We start from the raw sequence: 17139 nt of genomic DNA, 5'->3' as shown, positions 1-17139 counted from the left end.
ATGAACGGAGAAGTTAAACAGGACAATACTGCCATCTAATGGATAGCCGCCAGAACACTGAAATTCAAGTATTTCTTTTATGTAAATAAAATAAATATATATATATATATATATATATATATATATATATATATATATATATATATATATATATATATATATATATATATAGCTAGAATTCACTGAAAGTCAAGTATTTCATATATATATATATATATATATATATATATATATATATATATATATATATATATATATATATATATATATATATATATATGAAATACTCGAGTTGGTGAATTCTAGCTGTAAATAACCACGCCCCCAACACCCCCTCCCCACCCCCGACCAAGCCAACCCCCACCCCACACCCTACCCCACCACCTCCCGATATTAGAGGTCTCAAGGTTGGCAAGTATGGCGGCCCATAGCTGAGAAACAGATTTTTTTTGGCGTCCCAAAGAAACACTGGTGTATGCTAAAAAAAAGCACATGCAAAGGCTGTGATTTTTTTTGTTTTTTGTGTCTAGGACGGCTTTTGTGTTCTATTTCTTCCAACATGACATTTGCAAACAAGCCCAACAAGCAGCAGCAACATGCACATGAGTAACCGAAGCAAACAGATAGGACAGGGAGCTAAATGATTCAACACTCCCCGGCCCACGCAGCACGGTAAAGAGGGGTGACCTACCTCTAGATCTTAACACTCTCTGTTCCGTATACATTGTAGCCTTCTCTGTATGTGGCAAAGTTCTGGGTGTTGGTTGGGGGAGTCGGCTTAAAACTGTGGGCACTTTTGGCCAATTTCAGCCGTTTGGTTTCTTGCCGTGACTTATAACAGAACTCTATAAGTGCCACCATCATGGCCAGCCCCAGCCCTCCAACCAGAATATAGAAGACCCCAGCCACATTGCTTAGGCTGAGAGCGCTTGTCTTGTCCTGTGGGGGAAGTCAAGAACATGGTTAAGCATTTCGGAGTGGAGCGATCGCAATAAGCAGCCTGCAGACTATCAACTTTTAAAACTGATGCTAGATTATTAATACAAGCGACAAGATTACAATCTTTCTTAGCCTTTAGAGTCTAAAATAAAACATGTTCATCTAGTAGAACTTCCCTTTAAACAAGACTATTAAAGGTTTATCTGACTGTCAATGGTCTCTTAGAGCTACCGTCTAGATCTAGTCTTGACCATGTTAGGAAGCTGGTCAGCGTCGCTTAGGTCGACAGCTCTAAACATCCCTGTCTCCTTAGCGACATGTACGTATAACTCTTAAGGCAACATTGTCATACAGTACAGTCAGAGAAGATGATCAAATCAAACCATTTTGCTGCTGTTTACCGACCAAACATATTCAGTAAAAATGTATTCATCAGAGTTTTACTATTTGCAGTTTAACCCCGTGAGCGTAGGCGGACATCATGTCTCTGTGGACTAGGGTTGCCAACCGTCCCGTGTTTAGGAACAAAAAGCAGCCGTTCAGCGTTGAGCTGTTAGTAGACGCACTTTGTACCGTATTTGTTCTTACCGGGAGAATGAAAAATGTCTGTAAAATTAAAAATTGCATCACATGACAACAGTCTTCAAAGCAGTCTTCCGCAGGCTAAGCTAATCGATGTCAGAGTGGCTGACCGTCCACCTGTCTCACTAATTGCAGATAGTCAGTCAGTTCAGTAGCAGCTAGCTAGCTTAAGCTAACTGCAAAGTTTCTGGCAATTGAGACTCCGAATGTGACTTTGTACCGCAATTACATTTTTCTGTAAAAAAAGAAGAACTTGGGAAAGTTTGTGGATCGTTGTTGTCCGACGGGGAAGTTACATGCGACTATCAGGCCTTAAAGGTACGTGCTAGCTTAGCTACTCTACTCTACTAAGCAACTCTGCTCTCTTCTCTTGACCTCAAAACAACTTTTTGATTTTGTTAAACGTAAACATAATGTGTCCAGCTTTATGATGGTGACACTACACTTTATGATAGTGACACTACACTTTATGATGGTGACACTATAGTTTATGATGGTGACAACACACTTTATGATGGTGACACTATAGTTTATGATAGTGACACTACACTGTGTGATGGTGACACTACACTTTTTGATAGTGACACTACACTTTGTGACAGTGACACAACACTGTGTGATGATGACACAGCACTTTGTGATGGCGACACTACACTTTATGATTGTGACACTACACTTTATCATTGTGACACAAATTTTTGTGATAGTGACACTACACTGTGTGATGGTGACACTACACTGTTTGATAGTGACACTACACTTTGTGATGGTGACACTACACTTTATGATAGGGACATTATACTTTATGATGGTGACACTACACTTTATGATAGTGACACTACACTGTGTGATGGTGACACTACACTTTATGATAGTGACACTACACTGTGTGATGGTGACACTACACTTTTTGATAGTGACACTACACTTTGTGACAGTGACACAACACTGTGTGATGATGACACAGCACTTTGTGATGGTGACACTACACTTTATGATTGTGACACTACACTTCATCATTGTGACACAAATTTTTGTGATAGTGACACTACACTGTGTGATGGTGACACTACACTGTTTGATAGTGACACTACACTTTGTGATGGTGACACTACACTTTATGATAGGGATATTATACTTTATGATGGTGACACTACACTTTATGATAGTGACACTACACTATGTGATGGTGACACCACACTTTATGATGATGACACTACACTATGTAATGGTGACACTACACTTTATGATAGTGACACTACACTTTGTGATGGTGACACTACACTTTATGGTGGTGACACTACACTTTATGATAGTGACACTGCACTTTGTGATGGTGACACTATACTTCATGGTGGTGACACTACACTTTTTGATAGTGACACAACACTGTGTGATGGTGACACCGCATTTTGTGATGGTGACACTACACTTTATGATAGTGACACTACACTGTGTGATGGTGACACTGCACTTTTTGATAGTGACACTACACTTTATGATAGTGACATTACACTTTGTGATGGTGACACTACACTTCATGGTGGTGGCGCTACACCTTATGATGGTGACACTACACTTAATGATAGTGACACTACACTTTATGATGGTCAGACTACACTTTATGATAGTGACACTACACTTTGTGATGGTGACACTACACTTCATGGTGGTGGCGCTACACTTTATGATGGTGACACTACACTTAATGATGGTGACACTACACTTTGTGATGGTGACACTACACATTATGATGGTGACACTACACTTTATGATAGTGACACTACACTTTATGATAGTGACACTACACTTTGTGATGGTGACACTACAATTTATGATGGTGACACTACACTTTATGATAGTGACACTACACTTTGTGATAGTGACTCTACACTTTCTGATGGTGACACTACACTTTGTGATGGTGACACTACACTTCATGGTGGCGGCGCTACACCTTATGATGGTGACACTACACTTAATGATGGTGACACTACACTTTGTGATGGTGACACTACACATTATGACGGTGACACTACACTTTATGATAGTGACACTACACTTTGTGATGGTGACACTACAATTTATGATGGCGACACTACACTTTATGATAGTGACACTACACTTTGTGATAGTGACTCTACACTTTCTGATGGTGACACTACACTTTGTGATGGTGACACTACACTTCATGGTGGTGGCGCTACACTTTATGATGGTGACACTACACTTAATGATGGTGACACTACACTTTGTGATGGTGACACTACACATTATGATGGTGACACTACACTTTATGATAGTGACACTACACTTTGTGATGGTGACACTACAATTTATGATGGTGACACTACACTTTATGATAGTGACACTACACTTTGTGATAGTGACTCTACACTTTGTGATGGTGACACTACACTTTGTGATGGTAACTTAGTATTTGTTGGGTGTTCAATTCAGACATTAAGCTTCTATTCAATGACATATTACCACATATTACGACATAAAGACGACCACACCACGGAAGGGAACGTTCAAGGACATTGAATAAATATAGTTAAATACAACTATTTAAGCTCTCCTTTGTTTTCTTCAAAGTAGTTTTCATTGTGATGAAACATTGGAGATGTGATCTATCATAAAGCTGCACACTTAATTTTTACTTTTTAAAGTTAAGCAGTATATACTGTATGTCTGGAAAGAAATACATTTATTTCCATTCTGTTGTAAGTTAAGGAGGACTGCACTTTTTGGGGAATTTTGCCTATCGTTCACAATTATTATGAAAGACAAGAACACATTTTTCTTTATTTAGAATTTTAAAGATCATACAAAAATCTTGCAAGATGCAGCTAATGGGAGTCACCATCGTAGCTTTTAAAACCCTCTAAAACAACTTCAAAATCCTCCGTTTTATATACACACTGCATGTACATACAGTATATAATGTAGTAACAGTCACGTTCATAACAATATGTAATATGTACAATAAGTACTGTATTTTGGTCATTTTAAGAATGACCAAACTTCTTTCTTCAGCGCATTTATTTCCTTTTCCACAGCTACGCACTTCCGACTTCCGGCAACAAATGTACTTCCGGAAACAAACGCGGCTGCGTTCTAATCATGGCATGCCGTCCCAAGGTGATGTGTTACTACGCTAGATAAACAGTTTCTCTGTGTTTGATCTTACAATAACAATGTCGCTCCAGCGTAGTTTTTATACTGGTTACGAAATGTAAAGGAAGTATTTTTTTGGATGCATTTTTAACGTGATTTAGAGGCAGTATGGTTTGCTCCCATTATCTGCATTGCCAGCCACCAAGAACAATCTGATTTTTACAAGTTAGAATGAAAAGAATAACAAATGTCTCCTTGTCTCTCATAAGGATTGTGAATGATAGGCAAAATTCCAAATCCAGGGCAGTTCTCCTTTAAACATGACATACACTACCGTTCAAAAGTTTGGGGTCACATTGAAATGTCCTTTTTTTTGAAGGAAAAGCACTGTACTTTTCAATGAAGATAACTTTAAACTAGTCTTAACTTTAAAGAAATACACTCTATATATTGCTAATGTGGTAAATGACTATTCTAGCTGCAACTGTCTGGTTTTTGGTGCAATATCTACATAGGTGTATAGAGGCCCATTTCCAGCAACTATCACTCCAGTGTTCTAATGGTACAATGTGTTTGCTCATTGGCTCAGAAGGCTAATTGATGATTAGAAAACCCTTGTGCAATCATGTTCACACATCTGAAAACAGTTTAGCTCGTTAGAGAAGCTACAAAACTGACCTTCCTTTGAGCAGATTGAGTTTCTGGAGCATCACATTTGTGGGGTCAATTAAACGCTCAAAGTGGCCAGAAAAAGATCATTTTCATCTGAAACTCGACAGTCTATTCTTGTTCTTAGAAATTAAGGCTATTCCACAAAATTGTTTGGGTGACCCCAAACTTTTGAACGGTAGTGTACTTTTATTTAAGAAACATATTTAATCCATTCAGTTACTTTTGTTATTTTGCACAAAAACTAAATATTATCGAACTTTTTTTTTTTGCTATATATTTGTATTATTCTAAAACCTGCACATCTTTTTAAATTCTGGTTGAAGTCAAACAGTATTAAAATGTGTGTAGATTGTCAGTTATAAGGTCATATAATCCACAAATGTGTAATCAATTCAACTGGACTCTTCTGAAACTTCTTCAACAAACAAGAAGAATCCAGTTGCCTCCCTTCAACCTTAGCGGGTATTATAAAACTCCTTTCACACGAACAAAAAAAGGCAACAAATAATCGGGCAAGGTATCACTTTACTTTCTTTTTCCCGGGAGTTGGCAACCCTAATGTAAACTGAGGCCTCTCTTGTATCTCAGAGGGTTAAGTATTAAGTGTATTACACTCCCTGACTTCCTGTGGTGGGAAAACAGAGCCTCGGCTCAACTGCAAGTAACCGCAAGCACCAAATTCCGGTCTCCCATACATAAGACTCCTAATGGGCCCCCGTCCCACCCTCAACCCAACATCGCTGCTTTATACACACATAACTTGGTATATTTACATGCACTAAAAAAAACTAATTATTGCATTGAATTATTGTTTTAAGACATGTAAAAACCTTAATTAGGTTTTTGACTTTTTTAATATTGCATAAACGTATTTATAAAATGGCTAGATAAACCCCTGAAATCACTTGGTTTTGTTTTGTAAAAAAAAAAGCAAACCAATTCAATATAAAGTGACTAGCATATGCATTTAAATAAACATATCATCGGTCTATATTCACTTTATTTATGATTATAAATCTGCCAAGTTGTACTTGAATTCAGAGTGTAAAATAGAGATTAGTTGATGTGCAAAAGTTTCGCTCAGTGTGCAATACGTGTCAAATAATGTTTTATACATAGTGCAATCATTTAGTGTGCATTGTGTATATAGGTGGAAATAGTGGTGTTATTATGATTACAAATTTTTAGTCATTGTTTTTTGTATTACGTTTTACTTGTGTTACATTATATGACATCTGCACTGCAACCACATCATTTCTCATTTTTTTGTGTAGTAAATAAAGTCTATCCTATCTTGTTCTACAAATAGAATTATCATCAGTGGATAATACGAGTCATTAATAAAAATACACCAATATTATTATTAAGTACATCTCCTGGGAGTTAAGTGTACCCCTGTTTAAAAAAACAAAAACAGGGTGACACCTAAGTTTGTATTATTCACCAGAATTAGGGCCAATAAGATGCTTAAGTGAAACGTGTACATAACTTTCTCCTACGCTGCCACAAACAGATTGAAAAATATTTTTCCCTTTATTTTACACCGCATAAATGTTGGAGTTTAATGTGAATGCTTAAAGGTGAGCTTGTATGACGTTTATTTCGAGTGAAGTGTTTAGAGTTAGGTTCGCCGCTATCCAGGTAGAACAAACCATTTTGTATTTTTGATGGTGGGTGTAGGTCTTCGACATTTTTAATTTGATTCAAGCAACCTTATTATTGAACTTTCATTATGATATTATTATTAGTACAACTCCTGGGAGTTAAGTCTACTCCTGTTTTAAAAAAAGCGGGTGACACCTAAGTTTGTAACTTTATTCAAGGGTCTTTAAATGCACCGGAATTAGGGCCAATAAGATGACCAAGTTTGTTATTATTATTATTATTATTTATTTATTTTTATTTTTTTTATCCGGTCACTGGTCAACAAAATAAACAAACAGTTTTACATAAACCAACAGTTGTACATTCATATATTGAACATGTTGCAGGTTTAGGCTAAAGTTGAACACTCAAGTGAAACGTGTACATAACTTTCTCCTACGCTGCCACAAACAGATTGAAAAATATTTGTACCTTTATTTTACACCACCGCCTAAATGTTGGTGTTTAATGTGAATGCTTAAAGGTGAGCTTTTATGACGTTTATTTCGAGTGAAGTGTTTAGAGTTAGGTTCACCGTTATCCAGGTAGAACAAACCATTTTGTATTTTTGATGGTGGGTGTAGGTCTTCGACATTTTTAATTTGATTCAAGCAACCTTATTATTGAACTTTCATTGTGATATTATTATTAGTACATCTCCTGGGATTAAAGGGAAACTTCGGTTTTTTTCAACCTGGGCCCTGTTTTCATAATTTTTTCTGTATATGTGAGTGCTGGATAAAACATTTTTTGAGGTCGCGCCAGTATTGAGCAGGGCAGGCAGCCTCCAGCCCAGCTAACGCTCGTACACAGGGCAACTGGCTCTCGTCAAAATTCGGCCTATAAACATGCATTTTTTTCACACTGACAGGCTCAGATAGTTACAATGAGTGTCCGACAACATACTAGAAAGGAGAAATTAACGTATGTCTCTACCTTTAGCTGGAGATCGCTGTTTGTTGTGAGCTGTGTCCAAATCTCACCACGCTACAAATCTCGTTCCGAAATCTCGCGATAACTCGCGACAAAACACCGGTGGAAAAACAGTTACCTGACTGAGGTGAAGAGAGATGATTTTCTGTTGGATTACCGAAGACTGTTATTTTAGTTTTATAGAAAAGTTTGTTTGTTTGTCTGTCATGGCTGAATTTTTGCCTGATATGGACGACGTGGATGAAATTGCATTTGATTTTGATGTCGCGAGTTATCGCGAGATTTCGGAACGAGATTTGTAGCGTGGTGAGATTTGGACACAGCTCACAACAAACAGCGATCTCCAGCTAAAGGTAGAGACATACGTTAATTTCTCCTTTCTAGTATGTTGTCGGACACTCATTGTAACTATCTGAGCCTGTCAGTGTGAAAAAAATGCATGTTTATAGGCCGAATTTTGACGAGAGCCAGTTGCCCTGTGTACGAGCGTTAGCTGGGCTGGAGGCTGCCTGCCCTGCTCAATACTGGCGCGACCTCAAAAAATGTTTTATCCAGCACTCACATATACAGAAAAAATTATGAAAACAGGGCCCAGGTTGAAAAAAACCGAAGTTTCCCTTTAAGTCTACCACTGTTTAAAAAAAAAAGGGTGACACCCAAGTTTGTATTATTCAAGGGTCTTTAAATGCACCAGAATTAAGGCCAATAAGATGCTCAAGTAAAACGTGTACATAACTTTCTCCTACGCTGCCACAGATAGATTGAATATATTTCTACCTTTATTTTCTACCGCCGCCTAAATGTTGGTATTTAATGGCTTAAAGGTGAGCTTTTATGACGTTTATTTTGAGTGAAGTGTATAAAGTTAGGTTTGCGTAGAACAGGGGTGTCCAAACTTTTTCCACTGAGGGCTGCACACGGAAAAATTTAAGCATGCGGGGGCCATTTTGATATTTTTCATTTTCAAACCTTAACAAAATATATAGATTTTTTTTTTAACATTTAGGGCTACCTGGGACCATAAAGGGTCTCAGTCATTAAAATGTTAAAAATAAGTCCAATTATTATTATTTTTTATTTAACGCTTACAGTAAATTTCTTTATCAACTTCAGGTTGATATAAAGTTTTTAAAAAAAGAAAAGGTTTTATGCCTTTTCTGTCAAAGACAATTTTGTTTTTTATAGTAAAACTGAAATATGCAGTATTTAGTATTAGAGCCTTAAAAGATAAATAATGCAGGACACCATTGATTTTAATTCTTTAATATTTTTGAGTAATCACAGTGAAAAGTTAAATAAAATCCTACTAAATATATTTGGCATCCAAAAGGTCCCCCACTCATAAAGTGATACATTTTTATTATTTTTTAAAAACTTTTAACACTTAAATTACGAGATCAACTTCAGATATATCTGTCGATTTTACGTTTGAACTATTATTTTGTTTGTTTTATGCTCTTTTGTCAAATACAACTTTGATGTTTTTATATGGCAACTACACAATATATGCAATATTCTTTCCACATGAAACATTTTAAGTAATAATTCATTATAACATAGATTTTCAGTCTTTTTTTTTTTTAGCAATGGCAAAAAAAAGAAAAATAAACAAAGACAAAAGAAAAACACAGCCTGCGTGGCAGCTTTGTGTCAACATTGCAACTTTTTCTTGTTAGATTTCACCTCATTCCACTTTTTTAAAATGTTTTTTAAAATATTTGCAATATTATAAATTTTGCAATTTTTGCAGAATGTGTGGCGGGCCGGTAAACAATTAGCTGCGGGCCGCAAATGGCCCCCGGGCCGCACTTTGGACACCCCTGGCGTAGAACAAACAATTTTGTATTTTTAATGGTGGGTCTAGGTCTTCAACATTTTTAATTTGATTCAAGCAACCTTATTATTGAACTTTCACGATTAAATTAAATTGATATTAACATTTACGGCTTCTGTTTGAAAAAAACTATTTACATAGCTAAATTGTCCACACTTTGACGTCGCTGAGAGCAAGTGTAAACGGATACTCTATATCAGGGGTCACCAACACGGTGCCCGCGGGCACCAGGTAGCCCGTAAGGACCAGATGAGTAGCCCGCCGGCCTGTTCTAAAAATAGCTCAAATAGCAGCACTTACCAGTAAGCTGCCTCTATTTTTTAAATGTTATTTATTTACTAGCAAGTTGTCTCGCTTTGCCCGACATTTTTAATTGTAAGAGAGACAAAACTCAAAAAGAATTTGAAAATCCAAGACAATATTTTAAAGACTTGGTCTTCACTTGTTTAAATAAATTCATTAATTTTTTTACATTGCTTCTTATAACTTTCAGAAAGACAATTTTAGAAAAAAAAAATACAACCTTAAAAATGGTTTTAGGATTTTTAAACACATATACCTTTTTACCTTTTAAATTCCTTCCTCTTCTTTCCTGACAATTTAAATCAATGTTCAAGTATTTTTATTTTTTTTAATTGTAAAGAATAATAAATACATTTTAATTTAATTCTTCATTTTAGCTTCTGTTTTTTCGACGAAGAGTATTTGTGAAATATTTCTTCAAACTTATTATGATTAAAATTCAAAAAAATTATTCTGGCAAATCTAGAAAATCTGTAGAATCAAATTTAAATCTTATTTCAAAGTATTTTGAATTTATTTTAAAAATTTTGTTCTGGAAAATCTAGAAGAAATAATGATTTGTCTTTGTTAGAAATATAGCTTGGTCGAATTTGTTATATATTCTAACAAAGTGTAGATTGGATTTTAACCTATTTAAAACATGTCGTCAAAATTCTAAAATTAATCTTAATCAGGAAAAATTACTAATGATGTTCCATACATTCTTTTTTTAAGTTTTTCTCTTCTTTTTTTCGGTTGAATTTTGAATTTTAAAGAGTTAAATTGAAAATAAACTATGTTTCAAAATGTAATTGTCATTTTTTTCGTTTTTTCTCCTCTTTTAAACTGTTCAATTAAGTGTAAATATCATTAATTATTAATAATAACATAGAGTTAAAGGTAAATTGAGCAAATTGGCTATTTCTGGCAATTTATTTAAGTGTGTATCAAACTGGTAGCCCTTCGCATTAATCAGTACCCAAGAAGTAGCTCTTGGTTTCAAAAAGGTTGGTGACCCCTGCTCTATATAGTGGCAGTGGCAATTGTGGAAAAGTTGGTCACATTTTAAGAGGTGCCGCCCGTTCATCGCACCACAGGATGCCAAAGAATCTAATAGACGCATCGCTTTTGCAAAGTAGTAATAACGCAAACAAATCAAATTTTCATTAACAGTTTGGTAAATAGAAACAACAGCATAATGGTCAAAGTGTCATGAAGTGAGGATGAGCAAACTGTAAGTGACATTTGTCAACAACTGCTGTGATACAAGGTAATTCCTCGTGTTATCATTACAGATTTTACACACAAAAAAAAAATATATATACATGGGAAAAGTGGCAAAATGTTGGTAATGAGTGCCTTGTAAAGCCACGCACTTTGTTAAAGTTAGCGGCGGGTCCAAATATGAAATATCAGAGAAGTGAGTTATGTGCGGCAGATTAACAAAATGTAAGCTACTGATGTTGAAAGAGGTTTGTCTTGCATATGAACAGTACGTCAAAATGCAATTTGGAATCAGTACAAAAGACCTGCAGCGACTGACCTTACTTCCAGAGTCCTTGGTTCCACATTCACCCTTATCGTACCACCATTTGTTTTTCAGCTTGTCTAAGATGCCTTGTTCACTGAGTTTCAATACTGCAAGGTTTACAGGAGTTCTTCACGTGGGAAATAACATAAATAACATTATATTATGTTATTTTATGTTATTCAACTTCTTTACTACTTACATACTTTACAAAGCGATAAAGCAGGGTTCCTGGCCAAGGCAACATGACAGAGCAGGCATTCTACCTATCACCCTTATGAACCCTAACCTACAGAGCCAGGACCTACCCATATCGCTTTGAGTAATCGGCAGACGCTGTTACAGGTGCGACGAGCAGGTACCTCAAGTACGATCTGCAAGTCTGTACTGTCTGGTTTTGGGGTGGGGCAGGGGATGCACTATAAGGGGTCTCTGGGCAGCATTTAACAGAAACAGTTCAAAAGGAGCTTTGTCTTAACCAAGAGAAACAATAATTGTAATCTTTGATTTTGACATTGTGCACATAATCAACTCAATTCGGGGATTCGAACGTGTCTGGTGTTGGCACCAGTTGTGATAACGATGTGCTGCATGAAAACAGGCCCTTTGGGTTGAGTTTTTTCTTGCCCTGATGTGGGATCTGAGCCGAAGATGTCGGTGTGGCTTGTGCAGCCCTTTGAGACATTCGTGATTAAGGGCTCTATAAGTAAACTTTGATTGATTGATAATAAAAACAGTGTTTCCACTAAGGGGCGAATACAGGATGATAATAATTACAACCGTTTAGGGAATTAATGGAATAAATCCACCTTATTTCTTTACAAAAATACACTGCAGATAGACTTATAGTTTCTATTTACATTAACTGGCCACATATTTTTTGACAACTTTAAAAAATGTTTTGAGTTTCATTTCAAGGGGTACAGTGTAGATCCCAACGGAAGTTATTTTTTTACAGAGATAATTAAGCTTAGTTTTGACACAGTTAGCAAAATAAATTAAACACAGAAGAACCAAACTAAATTAGTGTATATACTCCAATTATAGCCAGGGTGTTTACAAAAGTGGCAAAAATGACATGTTAATTAGACCTGGGTGATAATTGAAGAGAGGCTGTTGATTATTGAATGCTTTATTTAAAAAAATCATTATGTATGATGACTTAAAATATATGAATATATTGTATAGCTAAGAGTTTATTATTATTTTACATTTTTAGGTTTAGTTTATTTTCACTTAAAAAATTATTTAGTTTGCATGAGAAAGTGGAATGTATTGAAGTTAATTTGTGTCTTTATTTCCAAAGCTTTTTTTTTTTTTTTTAACATTGAATGTAATAGATTTTTTTTGCGTTTACAATTTTTTTTTCTGCTGACAATTTCTTTTGAGTAAAAATGTGTGAGCAAAACGCTTGTATTTAAAATAACATCTATTTTTTAAAATGTAGTTCATAAAAATTCAATGCATAAACAAATCCTTGCAGATCAGATAAAATCGATCTATTGTTTTTTAAGACGATGTTGGGTCGACACCTATCTTCTGGAAAGCAAACTTGCCGAGCACAGATCGATGTCGATATATTGATTAATCGTTACACCCCAATGCACTACAATTAGTTGTATAACACTGAAAACTACAACCACAATAAATAAAACAAACACATAAATACAATCATATCTCTCTAAAAGTGTCATTTAAAGCTGATCTTGATTATTTCATTGGTAAAGGCTGAATTCTTGCTACTGCTATTGTATTGGTCTTAATGTAGAGTATTGCATGAGTGAATGTATCTGATTTCATATCAATATAAAACAATAGCACAACCAAATAAATATCTACACCAGGTCTGGGCAATTATTTAGAGAAAAAAATGTTTCTGGGGGCTGGTATATCTATTTTTAGAAACACTAATACAAACCTCACAATAATGTCCGATTGAATGCTAAAAACGTTATGACAGACCGCCTTAAAAAACGTAATGGAATTTTACATTTTTCTATAAACGATAAAACACTGAATATTTGGGCTGCGAATCTTTGGGTGTCCCACGATTCGATTCAATATCGATTCTTGGGGTCACGATTCGATTCAAAATCGATTTTTTTTTCGATTCAACAGGATTCTCGATTCAAAAACGATATTTTCCCGATTCAAAACGATTCACTATTCATTCAATACATAGGATTTCAGCAGGATCTACCCCAGTCTGCTGACATGCAAGCAGAATAGTAGATTTTTGTAAAAAACTTTTATAATTGTAAAGGACAATGTTTTATCAACTGATTGCAATAATGTAGTTTTGTTTAACTATTAAATGAATCAAAAATATGACTTATTTTATCTTTGTGAAAATATTGGACACAGTGTGTTGTCAAGCTTATGAGATGCGATGCAAGTGTAAGCCACTGTGACACTGTTGTTCATTTTTTTATTTTTTACAAATGTCTAACGATAATGTCAATGAGGGATTTTTAATCACTGCTATGTTGAAATTGTTACTAATATTGATACTGTTGTTGATAATATTAATTTTTGTTTCACTACTTTTGGTTTGTTCTGTGTCGTGTTTATGTCTCCTCTCAATTGCTCTGTTTATTGCAGTTCTGAGTGTTGCTGGGTCGGGTTTGGTTTTGGAATTGGATTGCATTGTTATGGTATTGCTGTGTATTGTTTTGTTGGATTGATTAATAAAAAAATAAAAATAAAAAATAAAAAAATACAAATACAAAATAAAAAAATTAAAATCTATTTTTTAAAAATGAGAATCGATTCTGAATCGCACAACGTGAGAATCGCGATTCGAATTCGAATGGATTTTTTCCCACACCCCTAATCTACACTGTAGCGCGGGATGAAGATGACATTTTCCATTCATACTTACAAGTGCAGGTCATATGTGGTTCCGCTCTACCTCCCAATAAAACTTGAAAAGCAAATTGAAAATGAGCAAAACTAGTGCACTGATGAATGAGTGACATGAGGACTCCCTTCAGAAAGAAAGTGCCCTAAGGGGTCTGATGCAATACATAATGCAGAGAGAGAAGATTACACCACAGCATGCCTCAAAGCCACCCCTGAAAATCGCTCGGCGAGGAGCCGAGCATCGTTTTGGCTCATGGAGACATTGATTAACAATGCAATTACCCTATAACATGCTCTGTGTCTGAAACTCAATCTAGGCTGCACTGTATTGTGCTGGAGGACAGGGAGGAAGTGTGTATATGTGTGTGTGTGCGCGTGTGTGTGTGTGATGTCTATTACGAGCGCGGGCTGTAAGCACGATGCAAGCAATGAACTGTTTGGAAGAGCGCGCTGGGGGCAACACTTAATCCGGGCCTCTCCAACGACTCCCGAAGAGGCCAAAATCAGCCAGCAAACAAGCACTGAGTACATACCTGTGTATTATAAAAAGATCAAAGATGGCATGATGGCTTCTGAGCATGCTCTCAGTCACACACAAAAAAAGAAACTTAATGAGCTAAGCGACTGGAGAACGCAGCAAGATTAGCAATGCAAATACTGAACAAAACGTGACTCAAGAGGGAACCTTAGAAGGACAATATTTAATCTATGCTTTGTGCCGACTCTTAGGATGCTGCTAGGGGACCTATTATGCTCATTTCCGGCCCTTCTGGAGTTGCTCTGCATAATTCTCTATGTAAAAATAGCTCCATTTATCTTTTAGTGACCTTTTCTTCATCTTTTGTCTGAGCACCCTTATTTGCAAGAAATGACCTCTTAACACCATGTTCCTTTTTTTACTTGATTTGTCATGCATGCACTGTGCAAACATTGCCAGTGGGAGAGTCAGTTGGGATCATTTGAGGATTAACAAAGCAACAATAAACTGCAATGGGCAACGTTGTGATTATTTTTATTGCCAGTACGGTGGTACCTCGGTTTTCATTACTAATCCTTTCCAAAGGGCCCGTTGAAATAACATGAATGTTGAAATACAAAACCCAAAACCAGTGAAGTTGGCACGTTGTGTAATTCGTAAATAAAAACAGAATATTTTCAAAAACAATAAATGTGGATACGTCAGACCACAGAACTTTTCCACTTTGCATCAGTCCATCTTAGATGAGCTCGGGCCCAGCGAAGCTGGCGGCGTTTCTGGGTGTTGTTGATAAATGATTGATTGATTGAGACTTTTATTAGTAGGTTGCACAGTGAAGTACATATTCCGTACAATTGACCACTAAATGGTAACACCCGAATAAGTTTTTCAACTTGTTTAAGTCGGGGTCCACTTAAATTGATTCATGATACAGATATATACTATCATATATACTATCATCATAATACAGTCATCACACATGGCTTTCGCTTTGCATAGTATAGTTTTAATGCAGCGACAAAATGTAGTTACTAGACAGTGGTTTTCTGAAGTGTTCCTGAGCCCATGTGGTGATATCCTTTACACACTGATGTCGGTTTTTGAGGCAGTATTGCCTGAGGGATCAAAGGTCCGTAATGTCATCGCTTACATGCAGTGATTTTCTCCAGATTCTCTGAACCTTTTGATGATGTTACGGACCGCAGATGGTGAACTTCCTAAATTCCTTGCAATAGCTTGTTAAGAAATGTTGTTCTTGAAACTATTTGTTCACAAAGTAGAGACCCTCGCCCCATCCTCGTTTGTGAATGACTGAGCATTTTATGGAAGCTGCTTTTATACCCAATCATGGCACCGCCCTGTTCCCAATTAGCCTGCTCACCTGTGGGATGTTCCAAATAAGTGTTTGATGAGCATTCCTCAACTTTCTCAGTCTTTTTTGCCACTTCTGCCAGATTTTTTGAAACATGTTGCAGGCATCAAATTCCAAATGAGCTAATAATTGCAAAAAATGACACATTTTCCAGTTCGAAAGTAGCTTGTCTTTGCAGTCTATTCACATGAATATAGGTTGAAAATTATTAGGAAATCATTGTATTTTGTTTTTATTTACGATTTACACAACGTGCCAACTTTATTGGTTTTGGGTTTTGTAATTTATATCATTGGAAAAAAATGTTGACGCTAAACACTTTTTGCAAATAACAATCATAGTTTAACATGCAGGAAACAATGCAAAGTGCATGTACATAATGAGTGAAATTGATAAATGAATGTTTAACATCACATGTACATTTTTATTTAAGACTTTTGGACAGGGGTGGGGGGCACAAAAGCCCCCGCTGTACTTTTCTACTTCTTTTTTTCTTTAGGCATCCCAGACGCCTGCTATTTAGCAAAATGTTTCTATTTTTTTCTACTCAAACTGTAGTGGTACGCAGGCTTCATCAAATCATCAAGAATCACTTAAATACAGGGGTGTTCCGATGCCAATATGGCACTTTTTTGAGGTATTGATACCGGAAAGTACCTGTAACTAAATCTCCCATACCATACTAATATGTATTTTGTAAGAAACCTCGGGTCTCCGACCTAAATAGAGCGCACAGGCAGTGTCTTTAAGGTTTATTGCCGCTCTGTACTTCTTCCTACGTCCGTGTACACAGCGGCGTTTTAAAAAGTCATACATTTTACTTTTTGAAACCGATACCGATAATTTTGATACCGATAATTTCCGATATCACATTTTAAAGCATTTATCCGCCG

The 17139-nt window shown here is 36.1% G+C and overlaps 2 protein-coding genes across 2 annotated transcripts in view; one reads left to right on the top strand and one right to left on the bottom strand.

Annotated features, from left to right (window-relative positions):
* Positions 1–17139, top strand: part of LOC133649042 (glutamate receptor 3-like) — a 540266-nt gene that overhangs the window by 362887 nt on the left and 160240 nt on the right. The gene's annotated exons all lie outside the window — the stretch shown is intronic.
* LOC133648076 (glutamate receptor 3-like) overlaps positions 1–17139 on the bottom strand; it is a 106974-nt gene that overhangs the window by 16046 nt on the left and 73789 nt on the right. The window contains exon 12 of the mRNA XM_062043855.1: positions 692–939. Within this exon, the coding sequence (XP_061899839.1) occupies positions 694–939 (246 nt within the window). The 3' untranslated portion in view covers positions 692–693. The remainder of the gene's footprint in view (positions 1–691; positions 940–17139) is intronic.

Source organism: Entelurus aequoreus, linkage group LG04, assembly GCF_033978785.1.
Source record: "Entelurus aequoreus isolate RoL-2023_Sb linkage group LG04, RoL_Eaeq_v1.1, whole genome shotgun sequence".
Taxonomy (NCBI): Eukaryota; Metazoa; Chordata; class Actinopteri; order Syngnathiformes; family Syngnathidae; genus Entelurus; species Entelurus aequoreus.
This window is presented reverse-complemented; position numbering and strand designations above follow the sequence as displayed.